Source organism: Amphibalanus amphitrite, unplaced genomic scaffold, assembly GCF_019059575.1.
Source record: "Amphibalanus amphitrite isolate SeventyFive unplaced genomic scaffold, NRLGWU_Aamphi_draft 000616F_arrow, whole genome shotgun sequence".
Lineage (NCBI taxonomy): Eukaryota > Metazoa > Arthropoda > Thecostraca > Balanomorpha > Balanidae > Amphibalanus > Amphibalanus amphitrite.
The window spans coordinates 204,640-232,460 of NW_024882110.1; the positions used below are offsets into that span (position 1 = coordinate 204,640).

At 50.1% G+C, this 27,821-nt stretch overlaps 1 protein-coding gene across 1 annotated transcript in view; it reads left to right on the plus strand.

Moving 5' to 3' along the window:
- LOC122363338 (26S proteasome non-ATPase regulatory subunit 4-like) overlaps positions 1 to 27,821 on the plus strand; it is a 48,874-nt gene that overhangs the window by 10,211 nt on the left and 10,842 nt on the right. The window contains exons 4-7 of the mRNA XM_043332481.1: positions 11,983 to 12,138; positions 12,525 to 12,656; positions 13,345 to 13,590; positions 16,452 to 16,563. Of these exons, the coding sequence (XP_043188416.1) occupies positions 11,983 to 12,138; positions 12,525 to 12,656; positions 13,345 to 13,590; positions 16,452 to 16,563 (646 nt within the window). The remainder of the gene's footprint in view (positions 1 to 11,982; positions 12,139 to 12,524; positions 12,657 to 13,344; positions 13,591 to 16,451; positions 16,564 to 27,821) is intronic.

The following is a 27,821-nucleotide window of genomic DNA, read 5'->3' on the forward strand; positions in this document are numbered from 1 at the left end:
TTAGTAAGGTGTAGAATGTAGGTGTAGCCAGCCCATGCTTTCTTGTTCTTATGTGTCAGTAGGTACTAATCTTTTCTTCTGCCAAGTATTCTTTTGTAAAAACAAAGGATCACATGAGCTTATCTCCATTCCCTAGCCTTGTGGATATTACTTGATATGATGCCGAGAACTCCAGCGGAATGTTAGCTAAAAAGCTTGTTTATAGTTCATCTTAACCGAAATTGTGTCTACGTTTTACACGTTGTCTTTGCCGAACGTGTCTGGGGCCAGCTACATTTATTTTGTTTTGTTTCTATTATCTGTATTTATCCGCCGTCTCGCTCCCGAGGAAAAGGCTGGCGCGTTTTCAGGGATTGTAACTATTCGTCAGGCAACACAATGGTCAGTCACAAAGCCAGCCTTTGCGATGTGACCCGCCCAGAAGATACAACACTCTGCCTTGGCGAATACCTTCCGAAAATGACGGACCAAACAGGAATCCATTTTCAGCAAATGACAGATAACGCTGAAATCGCTGAAACGTATGCAGACGAGCATACCCGCATGGGACTGCATACCATATACAGATACAGTCTTCATAAAACATGGCATAACGTACATTTACAGCATCGCGCTATACATTATATACAGTATACACAGGTGGCAGTCGGGGTGGGGGTGGGATGCTGGTCACGACCGCTCGGCGCGCCGTCCAGTGAGCGAAAGAGCCTCCGGCCTCGTCCCGGCCGCCGCGGTCGCGCGCCTGACGTCACGAGGTCAATCCTCGGAGCTAGAGCGTCCGATAAATGAGTGTTCGGGTACGGTGCCTGCCCATCCTGAAAACTAGCATTTTTACATCATTAGGTCCGTGGTAGTTACCATCAGCTGTATTTTACTACTTACTACGCATTTCTGAACGAAAACGGCAAACAACTGTGAAAAGATTTCGCTGACGTTCATGCTATCGTACTTGATGGTGTAATTTCTTTTTCAAACGGCGTTCTGGCTAGTCGTAAAAAGGAACGATTGGCTAAAGTTAAGCAGTCGATGAGCGAAAAATGTGATAGTTAAAGGCGTATTCAGCGTAGATTCGAGAACTTGCAAACGGTAAGTTGTGAATGTGATAAATTGAGACGAGCTCTTCAAGGTAACCACCTCATTTCAAACGTCGTGGTATGTAATGAAACATTTCATTGCACCCTTGTCATGTCGTAGGCGGCATTCCCCAGCACACATAATCATCTTATCTCAGACTTCCACTTCTTTTCGTATGTTTATTTCAGAAACGGGCGGTGGTGGTCGGTGGGCAACGATACGAGTTCTGGCACACAGCTTCTGTGACAGGTCGTTGGGCAACAATCAATTACACTCAGTGATTGCTTACACTCAGTGTGACATCATTACCTAATCCAGGCTGCGTTACTACCTTAGTGAGAATGGCAGCATTTTCATGACTTCGTTTAATCGACCTTTTGGCCCATGTAAAAGATGTCACTAATGAATACTAAACGACTCGGGGTCAGGTCTTTTAATTTGTCTGGCAGGTATTTCGCGTTCCTGGGTAACGAAGTTTGTAGGTGGGACGCCACTCTTGCCTGAATGTCGCGGCGCCGGAGACGCAGAGGGGTCATGGGCACATCTATCACCGCCTCTATAGTTGGAAAATATAATTTAATCACAGCGTCTGCAGATGTCAACTGCTATTTTCAGGAGCTAAGTTTTGGCCACCGCAGCAGGCTCGTCTTGATGTGATTAAATAATCTACCCTCATCTCCTCTCCAGCACGTCTCGAACGGTGCATCTTGTTCAATGATGTTTTGATTAAGTTTGGCTCGCGGGCGAGCTTGCCTCCAGCAGGTAAGTTGGTGCGGCGAGGGACGTCAAACTCCTGAAGGCTGACTCGGCGAGGTCGTGATTTTAATGGTGTGTGCCGCGGCGGGCCGTCCGTCACGCGCACCGTCTGACCGCCCATCGTCTGGTGATCCCCCAGCGAGGCCCTGTCAAACGAGCGCTGAAGGCTCACTGTCGCAATTCATTTGCATGATTTAGTGTGTCCTAGACTGTGGACAATAGGTATAGGGATGAAATCGCCAAGCGAAATGTAGGTTAAACAAAATAGGGTTTTCGTTATTCAGTAAATGTCAGTCTTTGCGTCGGATAACTAAGAGTATCTTTTTTGCATCTATTTTTTATAGAATGTATCAATTATTATTGATAAGATTTAATGGTTTGTCCATGATGTTGATATATTGATCATTTTCCAGAAATGTCACGGTTTAGACTGATTCTCTTTTTCTTATAAGTGTAAGTCATGCAATATTTTGCGGCTCCTTGGCCAAGGTTGTAACAAGGCGAATCACTCCTGTAGCTCCCTCGGGAGCATCATATTTTCGGCTCGCTTGGCAGACAAAGCTTTGTGTTTGATGCTGCAATAAGGCGCAGTGGTTTCGTAATCAACACACAGCAGCTCTGAAACAAAACTGCCAGGGAGCATGCTGCTTGAAAATAACTCCCTGTAACATCAGGTTGTTAGGACCCATTTTCGCAAACTCACTTGCCGGCCAGTGGCCACTTTGTCGGGAAATAGTTCTCACTGTTGAGTGAGAATACTAGGAATTGCATTTATTGAGGTGTACTTGCATTTGTGCTTCAGAACTGCCAAGGCATCTCAATGACGCATCAAAATATAGTGTTCGCGTAGATCGCTCTATTGCTGGGCATCTCAGCCGCTCCTTGCGAGGTGCGCAGCTAAACGCTCTTCATGGAGATTTATCAGGTCCATTTCCATTGCGCGCCGTTTGGATAAAGGTCAGAGGGTGGCAGTTGGCTGTGATGGATGCGCTCCGGACTAGTGAGAGCCTGATGTGCCCGTGAATGGCCGGCAGTCACCGTTTCATGACGGGGTCGGCGCTGTTGTCAGCCCCGCCGTTCCGGCTGTCGGTGTGTCTGGAATGGCTCCTGTCGTCCGGAAATGGCCGGCCGAGTGGCGATGGCTCCGTCGCCTGCACGTGTCGCCGTCCGACGCCCTTGGCACACTGAATATGGGACGTTCTGGGGGCACAGCAGCCGGCCCGGAGGCAATTTCCTCCAGAAGCCCAACATCAAAATACTTTAATGAATGTTGTTACGTTGAAACTGAAATAAGCTCACATCCGTATCTCGTTAAAGGGGATATCTCCCAATGCAGTGGGCTTAGTTCAAGTTCAATTTGCATGCTGTTGACTTACCAGGCGCCGGAGATTGCCTATTGAAGAGATCGTTACTTTACCGGCTGTACTTTCCACGTACCGGGCAACTCTATCGACAATGATCGTGTCCTGAATGTGTGCCTTCTTGTACATTTTTTTATTAGAATCGGCAGCATTGCCTGCCATACGTCTGTTAGATTATTTCATGTCAGATGGTCAGATTAGTTATGCTGTTTTTATTACAGGTATTATGCCTTTACTTTCAAACATTGGTATTTCCCATTTAACAACTTGACGTGCTTTTTTGACGTTTCAGTTAATGCTGATGTCAAGAAATCTGAAATGCATTAGTTTGTTCCGAAAGGATGGCACCATTCTCCCATTTTGAATATCCCTTACTGCAATGCAACAGTGTCTGAAGTTTTAAAAATAACTTCGGTCGTTTGTTACGGAGCAACTCATAAATTTACTTACATCGCTGGCTGCGACATCTCTCTTCTGATGCAATTGCCTAAAGCTATGGGCAGTGTTGCCTTAGTTCCATCACGTTCTATTGTCTTAACTGTCTCTCAAATATAATGCAATGCATCCTTCAGTGGCCCAAGCCGTCGCACAGATTGCCCGCCGTCTGGATTGTGTTGGGGGCCGTCCTTTAGCCACTATCACCGACATGAGCAATGTCCAATATGTCATGGTACGGACATTGTCCATACCATGACACCTCCCTCCCTCAGTCCCCCCCCCCCTCACACACACACACGAAGTACGGCCCTCCAGCAAAAGAGTGGTTGGTTAGCCTATGTGCTTTTGGTGTAATAGCTTTAAATTACGGAGACACTCCTGTAAAATGACTCAATATAAATGAGAAGAGGGCTCGTGCACACCAGGGTTGTGCTCGACTCAAAAAAATTTGCCGACTCGACTCATCTTTCAACTTCAGAAAGCCCTGACTCAACTCTGACTCAAACAAGGAGCTGATTTTTTCCCTTGACTCGACTCATGACTCAAGCGGCTCAATGAAAATATGAGTTGACTCAAACTTGACTCAATTTTTTTTGTTGAGTCAAGTGAGTTGACTCAAAATTGACTCAGATAAAAAAGCTGTTGAGCGGCGGGGGGTGAAAAAAATCCAGCAGCAGGGCCACGGCTAAGTTGTTAAGCGTGTTTGACTCAACTCAATGTCAAGTTATTTTACTGACTCAACTCTGACTCAACTCAACGCCTTAATATTTTTGTCTGACTCAACTCTGACTCAACTCAACAGCTCAACATTTTATCCGACTCGACTCAAATCTGACTCATTTGAGTCAGAGTTGAGTCAAATTTCTGACTCGACTCATGAGTAAAGCACAACCCTGGTGCACACATTTCGGCAGTGGTTTTCAACAGCCATTAGACGTATTCATCAATGTAGATCGATTATTGTGATGTTGGCAACCAACCACTTAATACTGGAAGGCCCAGGGGGATGTCATCCCGGGACCGCCCGTGTATTATTCGCCAATCAGCTTAACACTACCGGTGACGTCACTGGAGGACCGCCAATCGGGGCCGGCCGAGCCCCCGGCCGGCCGGGCCCGTAGAAGGCCAAACGTAGACGTTTTCAGGAAAGCGTAAGCCGTATAGATACAGTGGTGGATGGATTTTTGCTGTGATTCGGCTCTCCAAGAGTGCGTCAGGGTACGAGGACCCGGACAAAGGTCATAATGAACCGGCATCTGATAAAATCCGCTCACCACTTAGGAGCCGACTTCGACCCTTCACCCTCGTAAAACACAAAAGCTTGCCGGTCATCAATCCACCTGCATCTCTGCATCTGCTTACTACCTATATCGACTAGTTACTGCAGCCGTTTTGGAGCCGCTCACGGTCGATAACACACCGGGCGTGCGCTAGCCGCCGGTGCTAAACGCTAACAATTGAGTGCGCGTGGCCGACTGCCGCCCCCATGGCGCTGGCCCCCGGCACCGGCGCGGCGCTGCTGACCCATGGAGGGGGGGGGGGCTGCTAATTAGTTGAGCCGGAATTGGGATAGAAGCCGGTATGGGATTGGGATAGAAGCTCAGCGACACTAAGGGATTGTGTGGTGCCTTCGGTAGGCCCCTCAAAATCACCCGTGTATAGGGCCCTCAGGGCCGCCGGTTATGAAGCCTTTGGAGGCACTGGTGTGGTAGTAAAGTAATCTTGCTGGTGTGGGCCCTCACAGGTACCGGTGTGAGGCTCTCAGAGGCATTGGTGCGGGGCCCCCAGAGGTGCCGCTGTGGGCCCTCAGAGGCGCCGGTGAGGGTCATCACAGTTGCCGTTGTGGGCCCTCAGAGACACTGCAATGTGGGGTTGTCACAGTCGGGTGTGGGACCCTTAGAGCTGCTGGCTCGAACCCTTTACAGGCCGACAGGAGCTCTCAAAGACCGACAAGGGGCTCTCAAGAGGTCTGCGGAGCCTTCGGGAGCCCTGTGGAGTCCTTACATACCAGCAAGGTACACTCAGACGCCAGTGGGGCCCTCAGAGTCGTCGGTGTGGGACCCTCAAAAGTCACCGGTGCGTGGCCGTCCGATGCGCAGGTCCCGTCTTAGGCCGCCAGAGGCTCCGGCGTTGAGCCCTCAGAGCCGCCGATATATGGCCTTAAGAAGCACTGGCCTCGGGACCTCATTCAGGGGTGCCGGTTGCACTCAGAGGTGGCAGTGTGGGGCTCTCAGCTAGGCACCGGTGTGGGGCCTTCACAGCCGCCGGTGAGGGTCCTTGCAGGCGCCGTTGTGGGGGCTTTCAACCATTGGTTTAGGGGGTCATGGTAGGCGTGTGTGGAACCCTTAGAGCTGCTGGTCCCTGATAGGCCGTTAAATGGCCTGCCCTCGGCGCCGCCTGCCCGGTGCCGGGCGGCGGCTCCTGTCCTTACGTCCTCAAACACGCCCGAGGGCAGACGGTAAAGGGCGAGGAAAGGAATGTGAGACGAGGTTAGGTGGCATGATGGGGATGGGGGCGGGTCGCCTCACCGCACAGCGTCGTCTCCTCTCGCCCCCGCGCGGCGACTGACTGTGAGGCGCCGCGGTCAGCCCGCCTCCCCTGTTTGTCACTCTAGGGTGTTATCACTGCCGGTGGCCCGGCCGTGTGTACTTTACCGCCCCGTTCTCCTCTCCCGTCCCCTCCCCGCCCCAGTCCTCATCCAACCCACGATGGTCGCTGCGCCGGTCTCCCGTCCGTTTCCCGCTGGCCAGAACCTCAGTTCTCTTTGTGCGATAACAAACCGTTCTGGCCTTAGCGCTCACTCCCGTGCTTACCTCCCAGCGAAGCATGCCATCCATTTGGCCATTTGAGGCCTGCCCTCGGCGCCGCCTGCCCGGTGCCGGGCGGCGGCTCCTGTCCTTACGTCCTCAAACACGCCAAAAACTGCCAAAACGGAGTGACCTGTAGAGTGTAGGTGTTCGGTAAGGGCCCTCAGAGGCCGGCAAGTAGCCCTCAGAGGACGCCAATAGGCCCTGAGAAGCCGGCAAGGGGCCCTCAAAGGCCGACAAGGGACACTTAAAAGCCGGTGTGGGGCTCTTATGGAGAGAAGTGTGGCTCTTCGGAGCACATAAGGTGTTCTTCCGAGCCCTGTGGGGCCCTTCTGAGTCGAAAGATGCCAGCGTGGACCCTCAGCCGCCAATTGGCGTCGCAAGGCCCCTCGGGCCCGAGAGGCCCCCTGATCCGATGGGGCACGTGCCCCCTGCTCTCCCCCCCCCCCCCGGTGCAGATAGAGAATGCAATCGGCGGTGCGGGACACAACAATTGCAATCGTTCCTTCTCCCGTCGCGAGGTCGCCCATCCGACCCATATCCCATGATTGTCAACCCTGGGGCTCGGGTCGGCAATGTACCGGCAAGGAAATCAGCTTTAGGTGAGTAAAAAGTTATCAAGAGTCATTAGTTGTCGTTACGTTCAGTAATAACAACTATACAGTGCCAAATGTACCCGACGTACAGCTTGGAGCCGGGCGCCGTCCGGTCTCCACCAGTGACGTCACGCTAATGCTTAGCGACCGGTCCATTGGAAATCACGGGATGATTCTACCTCTCTTATACGGCCTTGGGAAGGCCGTACATTTTTACAAGGTAGAGCAGCATTTCCTTAAAAGCACCTCGCGCGTGGATCACGTGAGTGTAACAGAATAGGTCTATGGCTACGCCTCCTGAATGTCGCTGACAATATTTATCATTAGCATCATAATTTTTACTATCGCGGCACAGTCATCACCATCATCATCAGTCATCCCTGGTCGTGATGCCTTGGATGCTATTTCTTAGGGTGTCGCGTTCCCTCCATCACGAACACTGTCTGGTCAGGTAAGGAGCACTTACACCACTCAAGCCCGGAGAGCTGCGGGCTGGTCGGTCGCCGGCTGGCGTCGCTGACCGGCCTTTTATAGCAGCGCCTCAGACGTCGGTCGTCGGGCGGCGGCGGGCGCGCAAAGTTGGCCTCTCGGTCGACGCGGATCGCCCAGTTAGCCGGCGAGTTAATTAAACGGTGCGGCGCTGCCCACCGCGCGCTGGCCGGATACCGCGGAGCGGGCCCGAGCATGGCCCACGCCGGCTGCGTGCAATTTTGTGCAGTCCACCGGCCCACAGGCGTTTGATGAGACTCGCAACGGTGCCAACTTCGATAACGTGGCGACAAGTTGGGTCATATGGCAGCCGCGAGGCTGGAATGATTTTAGGTACAGGTGCACGTAAATTGAAAGCCATTTTTGTTTGCCCTGATTAATGTACTGCTCAAATGTTTCTTCCCAAATTTCGTGCTGCTAAGGGGCACACATTGCCAATAACAACGGACGCCATTTAATTGCGTCCCAGAAAAGCTATTTCTGGCACCTAAAAGCTGACTCGCCCCAAAATTGGTCCTCAGCACCTATTTGGTGGATACCAGCACCAATCATGGAAAATGACCTTAATTAGCTGTTTCTGGCACCTATTCATCGGTACGCCTTACTCTTTTTTCTGAATCTGGCACCTAAATGCTGAGCGTAGCACCAATCTAGTAGAAAAATGAACTACTGGCTGGTAGAATCATGTTGTTCTGGTATAATGACCCCTGGAGTCTAGCCTAAAGGTTGCCAGTGCAGCTACACTCTAAGACAGCCCCGTAGTGATCTCAGCATTGTAGGGGAGAGTGGGGCAATGGCGACACCATAAGCATTTTGCTCAATAGCTTAGCTATTTGAGGCTATTTTATGGTGATTTTGACTGTGGTTGTAGCCAAAGGAATAGGCTTTCAGATAGCACCCAGTTTTAGTATCTCAGATCACTGATGACAGATTCAGAGCCTACGCGAAAATGTGGTGAAAAATGGAGGTGCAAAAAAGCGAGGGGTAATGCCGGCCACAAGTGCCATAGCACAAAAGTCGAAATATCGTCACTGGTATTCATCCTTAAACCGTTCTTTCGATGGAAATTTAAGTGAGAATTATGAAACGACAACTGTGTTCAGCAGTTAACAGTGCACTGCACTGCAACACAACACTGCACTCGCTGCAACACAACTGCACGGCGCCAACAGAGCAGCAAACTAACACAACCGTAAACACAGCAAGCAAACTAACACAGCCGTAAACACAGCAACCCGAAACGTTGAGCTTTAACGACAGAAGTCGCAAACAAAACCGCGTGGAGTCATTCCGGACACGTGTCCGGTATTACCCCGAGGTCAGCTTTATTTTAAGAAAGCAGGCAGCAGTCAAAGGCATTGCGCCGCAAACGCCTCACATCCAGCAGTCGCCTAAGAAAGGCTTAATTGAAGGTCATTGCAAAGCAGCACTTCTGAAAATGCGTTAACACATTTCACAGTCAGCAAATAGATGCAACAAAAATTAAAAATCAGATACGAAAAACACATTTAACGCTATAAAAATGAAAATAATGGAGCTACCGTGACAAACTTGCACCACTTGATAGAATGGCGCTCAACTGAAATGTAAACAACATCAGCTGATTAGTGATGGACAAAGTACTCACTAGAGATGGGTGGCCGGCATTACCCACCGTCCGCCATTGCCCCACTCTCCCATATATGACGTTTAAGTAAGCAAATAATATTGATTTGTTTGAAAAAAAACAATGTCATTTAAATATTTAAAAGTATTTATTTGTAATGCTTAAAGGGAAACATTTTTGTGAGTAATTGTCTCAATTTTGACCATTAAAACGGGTATTGTATTTTTTGACGTCATCAAATAGCTCCAAAAAAGAAATGTAATGTTTTCATTCCGTTCAATGCCGCTGAAGAAACGCGGGATCTTGCGTGGGACATTGTCCGTTGTTTGCCGCGCAGAGTTGTGCCGTGGTTGTACCTTTTTCATCCGTTTCTTACTTATGGCATATGTGTGCATGAAGCTTTGATTTTGTTTTTGGTTATTGTGTGGCCGGTCAGTCAAACGCCCCTGTAGAAACCGGATGCTGCGTTTGATCGAGATGGAGTCAGACGATGATTGCAGAAAGCTAATAATTTTGAAAAGAGGGCCGGTTGCGTGGCATGTCTGTTCAGAGTTGACATTTTGCTTTACTCCAGTTTATGACCTGAGAGCCTAGCTGGAAGTGACGGATCCAAACTTTTCACGTTAAAATGGCTGAGGGTGCAATAATCTCTAGTCTCTACATAGCGGGCTGGTATAGGAGCGTCTTGCTATGCTGCACCATAGCTGGCTAGTGATTCTCTTTTGGCTAGAAATGGCATTAATCATTATCTCCACTGGCGAAAATGGCACTTGACATCACCGAATGCAACGTTCATGTTGTTAGGAATTAGGATACATAAAATCAGGAAGATTACGCGAATTAGGTAGGCAAACGTGGAATAAAATAGGTGCTGGATGTTTTGGTTTTGGTGCTGAATCAGCAAACAGCAAATACGGAGTTCAACTAGACGATCTGGCAACTTTAGGCTGTGTGGAAGCAATTAGGTGCCAGATTCAGATATTAGGGTCGAATAAGCATTTTGGGGCTGATCAGCAAACTTCTAATCCATTCTGAATGCTAGTTACCTGAACTAGACCGCCTGACCTGGCATGGCAAGTGTTTTTTTTATGAACCGTCCGTTACGACCGTGTGTCTGACCTCTGACCTGTCCCTTCCGACTGTGTGACCTCTGACCTGTCCCTCTCGCCGTCCGGCACACAGACGCTGATGGTCGCCTAATGCCGTTGGTTGACCACTGACCCGTGGGGCTGGTTCTCAATGTCCGGAGCCGACCGACCCGTCTGCGGCCTCAGGGGATCGGTCGGGTCGGAGCCACCTTTTAGCTCCTAACCAGGACCTGTCCTGTGCATGGGGCGGCCGGCGCCGCGGGCCTGCACCGTTTTCCGGCGGCGGACGGGCCCCGCCTGATGGTCTCTGGTCTGGCCCAACGACCGCGGCCGTCATGTGATCGCCGCCGTTAGGGCGTCATTGGATCCGATCGGGGCGGCGCCGATCGGTGCCGTGCTGGCGCGGTGGGCGCGAGTCGTGCGACAGCGCGCAATGCCCGCAGCAAGGAGAGATGGACGCACCTCAAGTGATAAGGCCAACGTATTTCCTACTGGGGCTTGGACTCAATATCCGTAGTGCCGTAGTTTAATATTTGTATGTTGTTCAGTGAATGCAGAAGTAGTCGGTTTAGCATTTTTGTACTTTTTTATTCTCCAAACTATAATATGATCGAAAAATTACCATCGCAGCTTCGTATTTTTCGCAGGTCTTCGACAGCGGATGTCTTTCCTATCTGAAGTTGGGGCGCCTATCCATCAGCCCTGTCAGGTTACTTTGCCTCGTCTATCATCACGACTGCGGACACCTGTGCCCTGCCCGGGAGCCTGTGCTGCCGACACTGGGACCGGCTGCACTGACCACACTGCCAGTCTGGGCGGTCAGCAGCGCGACGCGTTAACGCTGCCGCCGCGCTGCACTGAGCCCCTTCACGACACGAGGCGCGGTCCGAGCCGGCCCGGCCCGGCGGCCGGGCTCGGTGCGACGATCAATCGATGATCGCCGCGGCGCCGACACGCTGGTCACTGCCGGAGGCCTGATGGCGGCCGGGTGCCGGGCATCAGCACATCTAACGAACGAATTGATTCCACATACCGCTCTGAGCCAGCGTATAACTTGCCTACCGGTCTGTGGTTGTGGCATCTTTGGCAATGCCGATGAAGACTAGTTCTAATTTCATTGCCTGCCACTGTTAAGCTGATGAGTTTCTACGTTTGCTCGCAGCGCTGGTTTCAGGAATGAAGGCAATACAAGTTCGACCACTTTGAGATTGTACATTTTGTCAACATCGCAGTGAATACGAAAACTTCACATTTTTATGGATATTTGATTAATGAGGCATCGTGTAAGTGCTACAGTTTCTCAGCAGTTTCTTCTGTCCGGTTCTGAGTATAAAGCAGCATTTCATGAGATTCATATTAAATCTCCCGTTCTTCATCACGCACTTTGAGTTGAATGGAAGGTCATTCCCCTGAAACGTCTGGGACGTTTCGCATTGAAGTTATCACATCTGTTACGCCCGGCTGAATATCGCATTTCGCATGTCATCGCTTGGATAATTCAGGATTTAAAATCCATCCCAGCGTTGTGCGTGTTGTGTGAATCCATCCCTTTGCATCACCGCTCCCATTTTGTCTGATTTTTGGCCCGCCCGGCGCCTGAGTGGTTTCCGTCTGAGGCTGGCTGGCTGAGGGAGGGGCGGAAGGGGCCGGTTTTTCTGACCGGCGGCGTCGCTCCGCTCCAGCGGCGACCGATGGGCCCATCACCGCTGTCGCAGACGAGAGGCGCACACTTCACTGTCACACTCATCGGCCAACGGTTCGTTTCAGCTGGCCCTCAAGCACCGTCAGAGCAAGAACCACAAGACCAGAATCATCTTTTTCGTCGGCTCGCCGATCGACTGTGACGAAAAGGAGGTGATCAAAGTCGCCAAGCGGCTCAAGAAAGAAAAGGTCAACGTGGACATCGTCAGCTTTGGAGAGGAGGTCAGTCGTTTAGTGCTCATCATTATCATTCTGGCTTGATCTAGCACAATGTCTCAGTTTGTTGGTATATTGATTACCCTCATAGCCATGCCATTAGTGCTGCCACTTAACTTAATCCGATTGCATATGATTGATGAGTGTTCCAAGGTATCTGAACAGTCAGTGCCTCTCCCGGGTCACACTCTTGGGCCGGGCTTTGTGTTCTGATCTGTTCGTGCCTAATGGTACAGCGCAGTCTTTACAAATGTTCGATGCTATATCTGTATTTCTAGTGAGGGGCCTTCCCCGGGTGTGTGCGCTGGACTCCGTCAGCCCGCGTGTGACCGGCGTCGCCCTATGCGCCGCGCCGTGCTCTGACGTACTGTGATGTGGGCGTGCGTTGCCAGGCGGCCAACACAAACCTGCTGAGCCAGTTCATCAACACCATCAACGGCAAGGACGGCACCGGCAGCCACCTGGTGACGGTGCCGACGGGGCCGCACCTCTCCGACGCGCTCGTCTCGTCACCCATTCTGCAGGTCAGTCGCGTCGCGTCGCAGGTCGCAGGTCGCGGCGGCCGCTCAGGCTGGGTCCGTGCGCCCAGCGGAGAGCCCTTTCGTTTCATTAGTTCGTTTAGTGTTCTCTTTTGATGGATGCCGTGAAAAGTGACGATGTCAGCGCTGAGCTCTCCGGCGCGGAGTTAGTGCCTTTGGCAGGGCTGGTGTCGGCTGTGACCGGCCACAGTTCGGGCGACATTTGGCTCTCGGTTCGGCCCGCCGGTCTCTGCGCTGCTATTACTGCGGCGGGGCGCTGCCCAGCTGGTACCGCTGTGTTTCGCGCCGGCCGGCGGTCCCTGGGCGCTCGTAGTATCTCTGTGCGCCGTCACCTCGCCGTGTCGGCGTCTCCCGGGTCGGGTGGGGACGGACAGCGGGGGAGCGGGTGGCGAGCCCGCGACGGAGGTACGTACGCCGAACATACGTCTCTCGTACGTAGTTGGCCGTATCCAGAGCGCTGGTCCGGAAAGCATTTCCATGTACTTACAATGTGCAATGTTGGTTAGCTGTGCTTGCTGACCGTAATGCTTAGGTACCATGGACGGTTTTAGCTCGGCAGTGTTGTTCTTAGCGGCGCGATGTGCTCTAGCTGACGGGTCGGTGGCGGCAGTGCCGCGCGGGACACCTGTCCGCTCTCACCGTCCCCCACCGTCTCCCACCGTCCGTCCGGCAGGGCGAGGATGGCGCCGGCGCGCCCGGCATCGGCGGCGGGTCGGGCTTCGAGTTCGGCGTCGACCCGAACGAGGACCCGGAGCTGGCGCTGGCGCTGCGTGTCTCCATGGACGAGCAGCGCGCGCTGCAGCAGCAGCAGGAGAGCCGCGAGCCGGCGCCGGCGGCCGGCACCGGCGGCGCGGCCGGCGCGGCGCCCGCCGGCCGGCCCGCTGCCGCCGCCGGATCCGAGGAAGCTATGCTGGAACAGGTGAGCCGCTGCAGCAACACGGGTCGACAAATGATGGCGTGATGGCTGAATGATATTGTCACTGGGTGATTTTTTAAACTACCTGGTCTCTATTCTTCGAGAAAATGAGTTTTACTGACTTTTTTCGGTACAATTTGTGGATGACATAGTTTACTCGGTTTTGCTTTGTCATCTATCGCTGTGGCGTGTTTTTCTTATTACTTCATAGTTTTATATCTACGCTCTTTGGTGTGCTCTTTGAATTTCCTTATGTCCTTATGTCCGGTGCTTCCTTCAGTCCTTATTTTGTATCCTTTTCTCTATATGTCTCATCATAACCTTTGCTCCCTCATATTGTTCCCCATTAATGCTCCCTCATATTGTTACCTGTGCTCCCTCATAGTGTTCACTGTACACTGTGCCTCAGCTGTCTGTTAAGAACGCTGTCGGGATGCCGCTACGATCGCCGGCGTTCGGGATTAGCTCGTAATGGTGGATTATTGGCTGCCCCTTAGGGCCCAGAATACACTACCGCCGCCCAGCAATGCTCGATCACGGCCGACCCAAATGGGCATAATCTATCTACAATGTATAGCGTCGATTTTTCAGCATCCGATACCATGGGGTCCCCCAAGACCTTAGACTGCGAACGTTTACATTGCATTGGGCGCCCATCAGGTACCCCTTGGCCCAAACATCGCCATTACAGCATGCGCGGCTGACTCGTGTATGTCGGCCTTCTGCCGGGTCCGCGCCGTCTCCGCGTGCTGACCCAGCGCGGCCACTGCCAGTTACGTAGCCCGACCTGGTCTGACGCCGGGTCGGCAGAAGACTCCTGGACCTCCACACGAAGCGGAACTGGCTGCTGTATCTCACATTAGAGCTAACTAGCCGACAGCGGCACGGCGCCGAATGGCCGCTCAACTACGGAACGTGACCCCATAACAGCTCGCCTGCGCTCTGAGATGAAGCCTCTTTTACCCAAGTCTGAGTCAAATAGTGCAATCCCATAGTTGTTGATGCAGTCTGGAATTTGTGATTCAGCGACGACTTGTGTTGAATAAGGGAGTTGATGGCGAGATGACTTCAAAGCGATAGGAGCTTGTGTGACCACCAGACCCGGCATGTCCATTGCCTACAAGCAATCAGCTACTGGTGGTATATAAAAAGAGGTATTCGGAAGCTGCTGCACACACACTCTCCCCTCCTCCTCTCTCTGTCTTTCTTGGTTAGATGATGAACCCAAGGCTATAGAACTCCGATGAATCCTCTTGCGCTATGGGCTCTGGAAGTCTGCGTTTTTTTTTTTTTTTAGCGAGCATTCGGTATGGCCGGAATGTCCAATATCCGTGTCGTTCTGAGTGGTGACCTCCCAACAGAATTGAGCATCCATTTAATAAAAGTTGAATCCAGGGCATTGTACGAGATCATAGCCATAAGTCCCCACTCGCCTATAGAGCATGACGTAGTGTGACCAATCTGCCTCTGGCCGAGTCGTCAGTGGGTTTTCTATTTTTGTCAGCCCAGCTCACCACTCAGCATGGCAGTTACATGTTTGGGCCACCCTCTGTCCCTGAAGGGAACAGGATCTAGGAGTGGTTACCGATGGCCGGGCGCCATTTCTTCGGAGGACTTTCAAAAAGTTAATATTTATCGGGTGTTTGGGTCACCCGAAGTTCCCTTACAGCCTTGTATGGCTACTGTCACTCATTTTTGTGTAGGAAGGGGCGCCGGCTGATGCGTCGAAGAAAAACGCCGCAATCTTTTTGTATAGTCGGTTTGTCATTATTCTGAAGCGAGCTGGTAGAGTCTGGCAAGTGGCAGCGTCATGACGTGAATCTGCCGGGGAAGCTGAGAAGTATCTCACATGTAGCTGTGAACCGTGCGCCAATATGAGTCAGGTGACGAGGAGCCCGCAGACAATAGAGCGAGCACTCCACGGGACTCGTTTGAGCAGACAATAGAGCGAGCACACCACGGGACTCGTTTGAGCAGACAATAGAGCGAGCACACCACGGGACTCGTTTGAGCAGACAATAGAGCGAGCACACCACGGGACTCGTTTGAGCAGACAATAGAGCGAGCACACCACGGGACTCGTTTGAGCAGACAATAGAGCGAGCACACCACGGGACTCGTTTGAGCAGACAATAGAGCGAGCACACCACGGGACTCGTTTGAGCAGACAATAGAGCGAGCACACCACGGGACTCGTTTGAGCAGACAATAGAGCGAGCACACCACGGGACTCGTTTGAGCAGACAATAGAGCGAGCACACCACGGGACTCGTTTGAGCAGACAATAGAGCGAGCACACCACGGGACTCGTTTGAGCAGACAATAGAGCGAGCACACCACGGGACTCGTTTGAGCACCTGGTAGCCAGTCTATCGACTCGGACTCGGGATGTTGCGCATTTTGAGATGAACACCCCAATGTATGAATACCGGGATCGCGCCGTGGCTCCAGAGCACACTTCACGTGCGTTGCAGCGAATAATATGTATATCGACGCTATCGACGCTTGCAGCGTCTCATGCAAGTCACCTATTCCAGCAATGGATGTGGTGAGCTCACTGGAGCGCATATCTTTTCTGTTTACTGCCGAGGCATGTGGCGAGATCTCCGGAGCGCCTACCATTTCTATCTACTGTCAAGGCGTACTGGTCCGATGGAAGACCCTTCCCTCGCCTGCTGGGCTGTCGGAGCCCTCCGCTACCCGCGTGGCCAGCCCCGCCTGACCCCCCGCCTCTCCTCCCCGCGTGATCGGACCCAGGTGCCGTCTGGCGGTGGCCCCTGCTGACCGGCCCCGGGCGCTGGTCCCGGGTGTGGTCTGACCCTCGCTGGTCTCTGATGCCATCTGACCCCCACTCCCTGCCCCAGGCGCTGGCCATGTCGATGGGAGGCGGCGGCGGCACTCCGGCGGCGCCCGACTTTGCCTCCATGACCGAAGAGGAGCAGATTGCTTACGCCATGCAGATGTCGATGGCCGACCGTGAGTACAGCGGCGGCAGTCGGCCCAATAGCGCTGGTAGGTAGGTAGCGCTGGCCTGGTGGTGCCCTGGGGAAGGGGCCATCAGGGCGACCTGTGGGACCGGGGAGCGGCCTGTGGGACCGGGGAGCGGTCTGTGGGACCGTGAGGAGCGGCGTGTGGGACTGTGGGGAGCGGCCTGTTGGACTGTGGGGAGCGGCCTGTGGGACCGGGGAGCGGCCTGTGGGACTGTGGGGAGCGGCCTGTGGGACCGGGGAGCGACTTGTGGGACCGGGGAGCGGCCTGTGGGACCGGGGAGTGGTCTGTGGGACCGTGGGGAGCGGCGTTTGGGACTGTGGGGAGCGGCCTGTGGGACCGAGGGGAGCGGCGTGTCGGACCGGGGAGCGACTTGTGGGACTGTGGGGAGCGGCCTGTGGGACTGTGGGGAGCGGCCTGTGGGACTGTGGGAAGCGGCCTGTGGGACCGGAGCGCCTAGAGCGGAGGGGAGATGTCACAGAGAGCCATGGAACAGTGAGCGTATGTTATGTTCTCTGGGAGTAGGACGACGTATGGTTTACTTTGAGTGTCTTATCCAGTGAGACAGTTTACCCATATAAACAGAACGACCTATGAAAACTGTCGGTAGTTTTAGCTCCTGCTAGATTTTGTCGTCAAATTGTCGGGCGCGTTTTCTCAATTTACTTTTAGAGTGTAAATGATATCATCATTTCTGAGCCGTGCCTGTCGATCATTGATGTATCTATGTGGGTTAATCCTACTGGCTGACTACGTGGATACAGGCTTTAGCACGGATTTTCTGTAATTTTACTCGGCATTTGTCCGGTATCTGACAGCGCGAGCCGGGATAGCCGTGAGCCGGACCGTGTCGCTCTGCCTCCCAGCGTCTGCCAGTGTCAACATCAATATTGATGTGAGGCTAATAGTACACTATCGCTGATTGCAGGAAGATTGATGGGGATTTATGGGGTCTTAGTTAACGAACTCTTGGCGTACCCGTGCATCTTATTTGATATTGAACAAAGACAATATGTTTTGGGGCCAACAAATGTCATGTTTAAATCACTATTCTGTGCGAGACCAACATTTCCCTTCAGTTTGCCCGTCAGTAACAGTTGGCACCTGATTAATAAGCTAATATTTAATCGATAACATTGTCCGAACAATTTAAACGGTGTCTTGCCTAGCAGCGGACTTGCATGGAAGAGACAAATGAAGTGGGCGGGCGACAGTTCAATTCCTGCTAACAGATGGGCTTTTATCTGGAAGCAGTGCCACGGAAATTCTGGCAGGATTTTTCCACCGGCGTATAGTGGCATTGATCCAGGCCCGGAGAGCGTAAGCGGGATATGTGACCGAGGGTGTGGTAAAAGAAAAGCAGCGTTGTGATAATCTCAGTTATGCGCCTGGAGTGCAGCTCAATGACATGTGAAACTACCTGCCCCGTAGCGGACGTACTCCATTGAAGGTTTTGAGCTATCAATGTCGGCTAATTGTCGGGCCTCAGTGGGGAATTTACTGGACAAACTTCAGAGCTATAGCGTACAGCGGGTACCGCATATTATCCGCTCTGCGAATGGCCAGCCGGAAATAGCTTTCGCTATATGTGTCTGGGATTAACACGTATTTCCCCTTCTCGTCAACATTAAATCGAATGTTGGCTTCATTGATTCAGTGTTGATTATATTTACCTTGCAGGCTTGGAAACAGTTGAGAAAATATTTTATTAAGTGACATTTTTGGTAGCATTTTCTGAAGTGGACTGCATAGATAAGTAATATATGTTCCACTGACTGTAACTACCAGGACATGTTGTAAGTGCACAGCAAAAATGGCTGAATGACTCATTTCTATTCTCTATTCGCATAACCTCCGCGCCTGGTGGTGGCGATCTGAGGCTGAAGTACGAGTATTTTATAGTATCAATGAGCTTCATCGTTTCATAATTACCTAATAAGTAAATAGCAGGTTAAGCACCAACCAAGCGTTCCAAGCCTACAGTAGTTGTGTCCATTACCTTTAATGGCGATGGCAGAGGTAAGCCTCCGCCGCCATTCTGCCAGTGGCTGCCGTCGCCCCGGTGTAACCCGGCGGCGGTGGCCGCGGCGACATGGGCGGCGACAGCCGACAGGTGCACAGCGTGCGTCATCGAGGACGTCATCCTCGTCACCACGAACAGACGCGCTGGCTCTCCGAAACCGCTCAGTGGTACAAATGCGACCTCGGTCCCTGTCAGGATCGGACAGATTTCGGTGTTACTCCGCGAGTAGTGGACAGCACTTGGGGAGATGACGCCAAAGAGGACGGCGTCCTAAGTGGTTGTCAACCAAATATTTGATTGCAAAATATGTTACCCTTACGTGTTAGGCTTTAATATATTTATTGGTATTGGAAAACTCGACCAACTTTCCGGACGCCCTGCAGCTTCGTACTTACGAATCGAGCTTCAGCGAAACCCTCGTCTAGTGAGTTCTGGATGTCGCGTAACAAGCAGTTAAGGACTTTTCTTTTGCAAAGAGGACATACAGTGTCATGACATGGGTATATATTATCCTTCAAACGAGTACGATTGTGTTCAGTGGTTGCGCCTTTATTTGCATCTGGCATGCGCGGACCGTCATTGTCAGCAATGAGTAATCAAGCTACTCGTACCTACGTATGCGTCCGAACTGATCGGATCTTTCTGTAATCGGATATTGCTTTTCCACTGGTTTCCAAAGTAATGCTCTTTCGCACTATTTTATGGTGGAACAGTAATCAGAAGTAAGGTTCCGGCTCTATCGCATGTTAATGGTTACGAGAAGACAGGAGCCAGTTTTTTTTTCTTGTGCGACAGCATCGTGAAGGCTATATGTGAATCCGGAGCTCAGTCGCGTGGCTTTCGCGGAAAAGTGGCAGTTTGCCTCGTGTCGAACCAACGGTGGTAGTCTGAGCTGCTGTGGAACCCTGAAGCATCAGGGTTCCACATCAGTTTGCCCCTTTACTGACGTCGGAAAGTGGTATGCATTATGCATGCGTTTCTCCCTCTCCCGTCCCAGTGATTTCTTCGGTGACGGAATGACTACGAAGCACGGAATATATATATAGTCTACGACAAGTCGTAGACTATATATTCCGTGCTACGAAGGCAACGAGGGTAGTTGAAACTATTGGGGTTCGCAATGGCTTCAAAGACGATGGGGCCTCAAACGCACCTCTTGTTTCCAACTAAGTATGCCTGGTAGTCGGTAAGACAGATTTCCCGAGTTGCTTGCAAATTCTGACCCCGGTTTATGCCATGGTCTACCGAGTGTTAGGGTCACTAATTCGTTGAGGTACCGCCGGTACTGGGGTATCCGAATTAGTCGGCGAGCCGAATTAGTGCGTTTGTAAAAGCCTGTCCCGTAGTTCAGTTGGTAGGGCGTTGGACTCTCGGTGGTGAGATTCTGGGTTCGAGTCGCTCCGACGCTCGATATATGATACTCCTGACAGGGATGGTATGTGGTTGACTGCAGCCAGTTAACCCGCGCCCTGCTGGGGGTCCTGGATTTCCACGCCCTGCTGGGGGGGGGGGGTGTTTGAACACCCCCCCCCTTGTAACTCGGCTCCTGGGCCACGTAGCGATACGCGGAAGGCGGCGTTCGAAAGAGCGTAAAAAATAATGACGAAATCACTTCGGTCAATTTTTTGGTCAGGTCAAAGGTCAGGTCACCAGAGGTCATTGAAGGCAAAATTTCGCCGATTTCCAGGTCGAATGTCAAAAATTTCCAAGAAGCTAACGCATAACTCGGGAACCAATAGAGCTATAGCGCCGCGGAAAAGCGCATTCGATAGCCCTATTAACGCCCTTTCTGAGTAATTCTCTCAGATTTGACCTAACGTCAACGGTTTTGCCTGCAGGGGGCAAAAACTGCAAAAATAGCCGATTTTTTCGAAAACAGTTTTTCTGCAATAACTTTTGACCCAAGCCTTGTACGAGCTTACTTTTACCGGCATCGTGTTCCTCTCGTCAAGACGCATCGAATGAACTATAACTTGACCTTGAAAGGTCAACTTGAAAATTTGACCTCAGGTCAAGGTCATGACTTGACCGGAAAGGGTCATGTTGCATATCAGTCGATCCGTATCGTCGAGCTGAACACATCTAAGGCGTTTTCATCGCTCTAGCATGCCTCTATCAAAAGTTATTTGCGAAAAACTGTTAGATACCATTCGTGACCTAAGATGACCTCAGGGCATAAACAAGGGTCACGGACACCATTTTCAAGTTCAGTGTGTCTAAACCACTTGTAATTCGGTGTTTGCGAGTGTTTATAATGTCTTTCATCCAAAAGAGGCGCATTTCATTTTTCTCCCATTGACTTATAATGGGGAGGTCGCAAAATTGACCTGACCTTAGGTCATCGATATCAAAATTCTGAGATATACATTTTGTACATGCTATTGCTCTTAGCAATCGCTGAAAGTTTCAAAGCGATCGGTCACTCGGTGTAGCTATGACAGACATTGAAAGTTTTTATGAGGTGAGGTCACTTCAAGTGACCTGGTGACCTGACCTTGAATGACCTTGGTCTGAAATTTTCACAACATGTGTTGATTTGATGTATGATAAGGTGTACCAAAAACGGCGGCGCTCCGCGCCGCCGTTTTTGAGATATTCGCGAAAAACCACAAGGGGGGGTGTTCAAACACCCCCCCCCCAGCAGGGCGCGGGTTAAAGCTATAGTAAAGTGGCCTTTGAGTTGGGTGGGATGGGCCGTGCTCAGCTTTGGTGGGCACGCTTATTTGTGACTTCTGAATCCTCCCCGCTGCCCGATATTGCCCCATCGGACGTGAGGCGCGGGTGCGCACCAAGTTCTGCTTAGCGCGGGCTCCGGCTGTGTCAATCCGTCCGTTGAAACATTCCAGCTTTTTGTACTGATAGAAATGGAATATATAAGAAGATAGAAGATAGAAGAAGATATACTTTGGCTAGCTCTGGGTCTTGGATGTTCAGTTTTCAACCAATTATCTTTAGCTCAACGTCAGTTAGATAGTTATCCAAGCTGTGGAATCTAAGGTCAATTACGTATTTCGATATCATAGCAGAGCGCGTTGTGAAGGAATATTGCCTTGATATGGAAACCCTTGCTGAGTCATTATCTGGATTACTTAGGGCATTAATTGCTGTACACGGCCGATGCCAAGAATGGTAATTGTAGTGTGGCGTCTCCAGCCCTGGCGAGTTGGCGGCCGGTCAAGGTCCTGCTGACCACGATCTGGGGCGGTCGGAGGGTGACCTGGAGGCCAGAGGAGGGCGGACAGACGCAGGTGTCATGTAACTCATCCAGTTCAGCTGAACCTCGTGGCCGGTCAGCTTTGCACGATGCGCAAAAGTGTGGAGACGGTATGCTACAACAATTGTCAATCAACGCCGCTTCACCAGTAGCTCTGGTCATACGTATACGTAACTCCACCTACAGATCCTACGATCGTGTAGTTGTACCTACCTGAGACGATGGGTTCATGTAATTCATTCCTGTTCGACATTCACTTCGAAACTTGTTTCTCAAGGCTGTGGCTATTCAAGGCTCAAGGCTATTCTGCTGCGGCAACGCACCCAAATCAAAATGTTATGTTGCTGCTCAAACGAAACATTGAAATGGTAGCGAATTAATTGGTTTATTATAGTAATGTCTTCCGTTGGTGATACTTTGGATGGTCGGCTCAAGAGTGTGAGTCGCTCCAGGGACGCTGATGGCAGGTCACCGCCGTTGGGCGCGATACGATCTCTGGCTATTAACCCGCGCCCCGCTGCGCTATTAGAGCCCGCCCTCCCACCTTCAAAAAAGTTAATGAATTGGCATGAACGTGATGTTGCTCGGTTTAGAAAGGGCGAAAACGAATATCTACCAAATTTCATCGATAAATATTCACCGGGTTTTCAAGATATCAGACTTTTACTTTTGTTTACTTTTTGGAATCTCCGCTGTTCCTAGCGAATTTGTTTAAAAGTGCGGCACTTTTTGCGCGCAAAGCAGCATATACTACCGCGAGCTATTAAACGTTTTAGTAAAAGATTTAAAATCGTTAGATCTGCGCTGACGTCACACATTCTAATGCATTAGCCCCTCTGAATCCAAGTGCTGCAACTTTGAAATTAAATATTTTCGATTTGAGGCATTTCTCGATCTTGTGAGTGCTCAAACCGGTAAGTGCAAGCCACGGACCCCATTTTGGCTATCTCAACTCAAAACTAATGTTAACACGCGCACCGACGGGGGGACGGATATCCGCCCCCCCCCCCCGCAAAATTTGGTACGACTATTCTCTCATCAGTTTTACACATGGTGTGCAAGTTTGAACCTCCTAACTTTTAAGGTCAGGTCACCAGGTCACTTTGAATGACCCAACCTCAAGTCACTTTTTGCAACTTTGTCACCGTGCCAGAGCTACAGTAGATGTCGGAGGCCTTTGAAAGTTGCAGGATGTTATAAGGTCATTAGTAGCTACACTTTGTATATCTCGGAATTTTGCTATCGATGACCTAAGGTCAGGCCAATTTCTCGACTTCCCCATTATAAGTCAATGGGGAAAAATCAACTCCCTGTTTTTACCACTAAAACGGGTCGGAATGGCCCCATAAGCCATACATGACGTCATATACGATCAACCTTCACTACCTTGAGGTCTGTTTTGCTGTTGGGCAGCTGTAAGTTCATGTGACGTCATCAAAGGTCACCAGCGGTGTTTTGCCAATAACTCCGTATAGGAACAAGATACAGCCGCGCGGATGGTCTCATTGTGTTCAGCTCGTCAATGCGCATCGAATGATATACAAGATGACCTCGAGGTCACGTGACCTGAGGTCAACCTTTGACCTTGACCTTTCGAGTTCAACATATTTATCATTCGATGCGGATTGACGAGAGGATCACGATGATGCCCTTAGTTTGTTCCTACCTTGACTAGTTCGAAAGTTATTCGAGAAAAACTCCATATTTAGTGCCGCCATTTTGACTTTTTTGACCCCTATAACGTCATCGTTGACCTGACCTGAAAATGACCTTAGTAAAAATTGTAGACCTTGTCCGTGCGTATCTCATGCCATTTACCGCTTGTCGCTATCTTGCTTCGTTCTCGAGATCTCGGGGGGGGGGGGGCGGTCATCCGCCCCCCCCCCTCGGTACGAAGTTGGCGCAGACCCCCGTCGTTGCGCGGGTTAAGGCGGGATGGTCACTTTTAGCCATAAGCGCCCCGCTGGGGGGGGAGGGAGAGGGGAGAGCAGATTCTGCCCCCCCCCCCCGTCTTACTTTCAAACCGATAGTCGTAGAAAGATGGAAAAGGCAGCAATCGAAAGCTCTCAACAATACGAATCCATAGGGCCAAAATATTTTTGCCTTATTAGGTCAGAGGTCAGTTCAAGGTGATGTCAAGGGCTCAAAATGCAAGTTAGTACATTATCGTCTTTGGAGTCAAGCTGGCGAAGAATGGACTACGATTGTTGATCCAAAACATGTACTTAGGCTACCAAGACGAGATTCGTTGCATAAAATGTCATGTCAAGGCCAATTTCAGGTCAGGTCACCAAGAGCGAAATACCTATAGAACAGGACATCTTCGGCACATGTTATATGGGTCATTCTACTCATAGAACTCAATGGGCACACTCAATTGATACGTAACACATTTGGATGAGTTTAAGGTCGAGGTCAGGTCAAATTCAGGTCAACTAAAAAAACTAAGGTCAAATTTTGAAGTTGCTTGTTTAGACCTAAAAATGTGTCTATCTGATGCAGTTTTCACGACAAATCGAATGGTCCTATTTTTTGTTCTTATACTAGGTCTAACACAAATTTTCATTTTTTGGAAATTTTGTGTGTCGTGACGTCATAAAAGCTTGAATAACTCCTACATTTTTGAACTTATTCTTCTAAGACCTGGAATGTAGGTGCACAGATACCATTTCTGAAACATAGATTCCTTTTTTCGATTTACTCAAAATTTTGGATTTAATGATTTCCCCAAAAATCAATTTTTGGGAAAAGTTTGGATCAAAATCTTAAATTTAAAAACGAGATAGGCATTTTAAAGACAAAATAGAACCACGTACATATTTTTTGTTACGTCTTAAGTCCATTTGAACTGGTGGTGTTAGAGTAGTTTGAAATTTTGCTCTTTTGAAGGGAAAATGGCGTGACATGACGTCACTGAAACGTCCTTTTCGCAAAAAGCTTCGAAAAAATTTCGCTCAAATATTCAGGGAGCATGACAAAGTGATGTATGATACGGTACTGAAAGTTTGACGTCGCTGATTGAATACGTTTGGACGCTATTGACGAAAAACGGGAGGGGTGGATTCTGACTCCCCCCCCCCCCAGCGGGGCGCAGGTTAAACCACCGACCCTCTGTGGATGAGTTTAAGGTCGAGGTCAGGTCCACTTCAGGTCAACTAAAAAAACTAAGGTCAAATTTTGAAGTTGATTGTTTAGACCTAATAATGTGTCTATCTGATGCAGTTTTCACGACAAATTGAATGGTCCTATTTTTGTTCTTATACGAGGTCTAACACGAAATTTCATTTTTTGGAAATTTTGTGTGTCGTGACGTCATAAAAGCTTGAATAACTACTACATTTTTGAACTTATTCTTCTAAGACCTGGAATGTAGGTGCACAGATACAATTTCTTAAACATAGATTCGTTTTTTCGATTTACTCAAAATTTTGGATTTGTTAATGATTTCCCTCAAAAATATCAATTTTTGGAAAAAGTTTGGATCAAAATCTTAAATTTAAAAAAGGAGATAGCCATTTTAAAGACAAAGTAGAACCACGTACATATTTTTTGTTACGTCTTAAGTCCATTAGAACTGATGATGTTAGAGTAGTTTGAAATTTTGCTCTTTTGAAGGGAAAATGGCGTGACATGACGTCACCAAAACGTCCTTTTCGCAAAAAGCTTCGAACAAATTTCGCTCAAATATTCAGGGAGCATGACAAAGTGATGTATGATAAGGTACTGAAAGTTTGACGTCGCTGATTAAATGCGTTTGGACGCTATTGACGAAAAACGGGAGGGGTGGATTCTGCCCCCCCCCCCCCAGCGGGGCGCAGGTTAAATCACCGACCCTCTGTGGATGGCGGGCCGTGGTGTCCGCCAGCCGCCGGGCGTAGCTGTGATAAACGGGCTGCTGCTGACACTGACGAGATAGGGTGGGTGCGCCCGGCAGAACCGGCTGTGTGGCGGGGAGACGCTGTAGCTGACACTGACCGGCCGCGGTGTCCGCTAGCCGTCGGGTGTACAGGGTGTCTCAAAAGTTCGTATACACATTTCCCATGCCCATAAAGCATATAAGAACCGGCCAAAAATCTAAGGTTTTTGTGTCTGTGTGCACACTAGACAAATATGCATGCTTTGACAACTGATTCGGGAGGTTGGAAATCAAACCCTTTGCTGTATCTCCAAAAATATTTGCCCATACCGATTTTCGTCGCTCCGTCAGCTGCCGGAGGCTGATAAAAGGTTACCAGCTTTCAAGCTCTTGTAAGGGAATCCCCTGCAGTTTCTGCGTCGGAATTAGGTTTGACGAGCTCCCCGGCAACATCCGCTTCTCCCTGAAAGCCGACAGCGTGCATCGACACCATCCGTGAGTATTTTGTAGGTCTTCTCTGGCGCTAACTCCTTCATGAATGACTGGCGCCGACCTCCCAAGCACCATTTTCCTTTTCAAAACAACGCCATTCCTGAACAAATGGGAAGTGCCAGGGGAAAATTTTTCGCAGCATATCGTAGAAGAATGTGTCGGCCATCTGTTTCTTAGACACATTGTGCAAATTTTGCAAATCCCAAACGCTCGTCGTTCCCCATGCCAAGACCTTCGCTGGATTGCGGAGTGTTTTCCTCAGGAGAGGTTCTGCTTTGTAAACGGCCAAAACCTGTCCATCGTGTGGTTTTGTCGGGATTTTGTGTCTAAAAGAAAGCTGTTCGCTCCAGATCTGCCTCTTGAAACTTCGTAAGATAAAACTTAACATTAATTGACACTTTTGGAGGGTCAGTTGTCCTTGGCATTGATGATTTCCGTGCTATTTTCCCCAAAAATTTAGCGTTCTATATATTATAAACAATTTCAAATGATACTTTGTCTTTATTTTACGATGACCTGCAATTTTTGAAACTGGGTAACCTCTGTCTGTGAGCTTCTTGTCAGTTTTCAATAGTTATGCCTTCATTTTCAGCTGCTTTCCGGAGCACGAGTCTGCTGCCGTACGAGGGTCGTTCAAAACGCTGTTAGTCTCGCATGGTTTTGTCCTTCAAAAATTTTAGCCACCGTTTTTATTAGATGACCATCATGTTGTACTCATCCTCGCCGACACTTTGCCATATGTCATTTTCGACTTAACCATTCCCATTACTCCTGAAACAGAGAGTTTCTCAGCCGACCCGATTTTGCGACCTCCATTTTCATGCTTGACCCATGGTCAGAGATGAACCCTTTTTGTGGGCTCATGAAGGGTCGAATGCGTTTGAAAACAATGAGATTACTTGAGGAAGGTTGTTACCAATGCCCATGCAAAATTTCGACTGTTTATTTATTGTTGATTCAGAATTATTGACAAAAAAGCATGGCTGGTACCTGTCAACGAACTTTTGAGACACCCTGTAGATGTGAAGGACGGGGTGCCCTGGCGCTGACGTGACGGGGATGGGAGCGCCCGTCAGTACTAGTTGTGCCGGGGTGACGGGACGCGGTGTGCGCGCTGTTACTGTCAGTGTGTGCTGCGGTGACGAGATAGGAGCGAGCGTACGGCGGCGCGCTCTGGGTCACGACGCGAGCGGCTGGAGGCGCTTGTATGTAGCTCGTCCTGGCGCGGAGCTTCAGTTGCCGGACCTACCATTGCTCCGGAAACTGATGGCGTCTTTATAGACACATATTGCTCATCTCTGACGTCCCGCCAATTTACTGCATAGTCACCGATTTCACAGTCACTGAACAAAATGCGGAGTCGATTTCATGATAGCTATTATTGAAAATTGTTGGCCTTCATAATTTTTGAGATAATGCATAGGTATTCATGCATTCTTCTTCAATATTTTTTTCTGCGATACCTCAGTACTTCTTATTTCTTTTCTTTTTTACTTCAGGACGTTGACTCTGCATTCTGTAAACCCGCATTGGTGCTCTAGGAATTTCGAAAGTTTTACCATTATGACAGCGGATATGTCGCAGGGGATTTACGCAAATGTGCGCAAAGTAATGTCCAAGAATATCAAAGGACCTTTGAAAGGCACTAGTGCGTTTTCTCG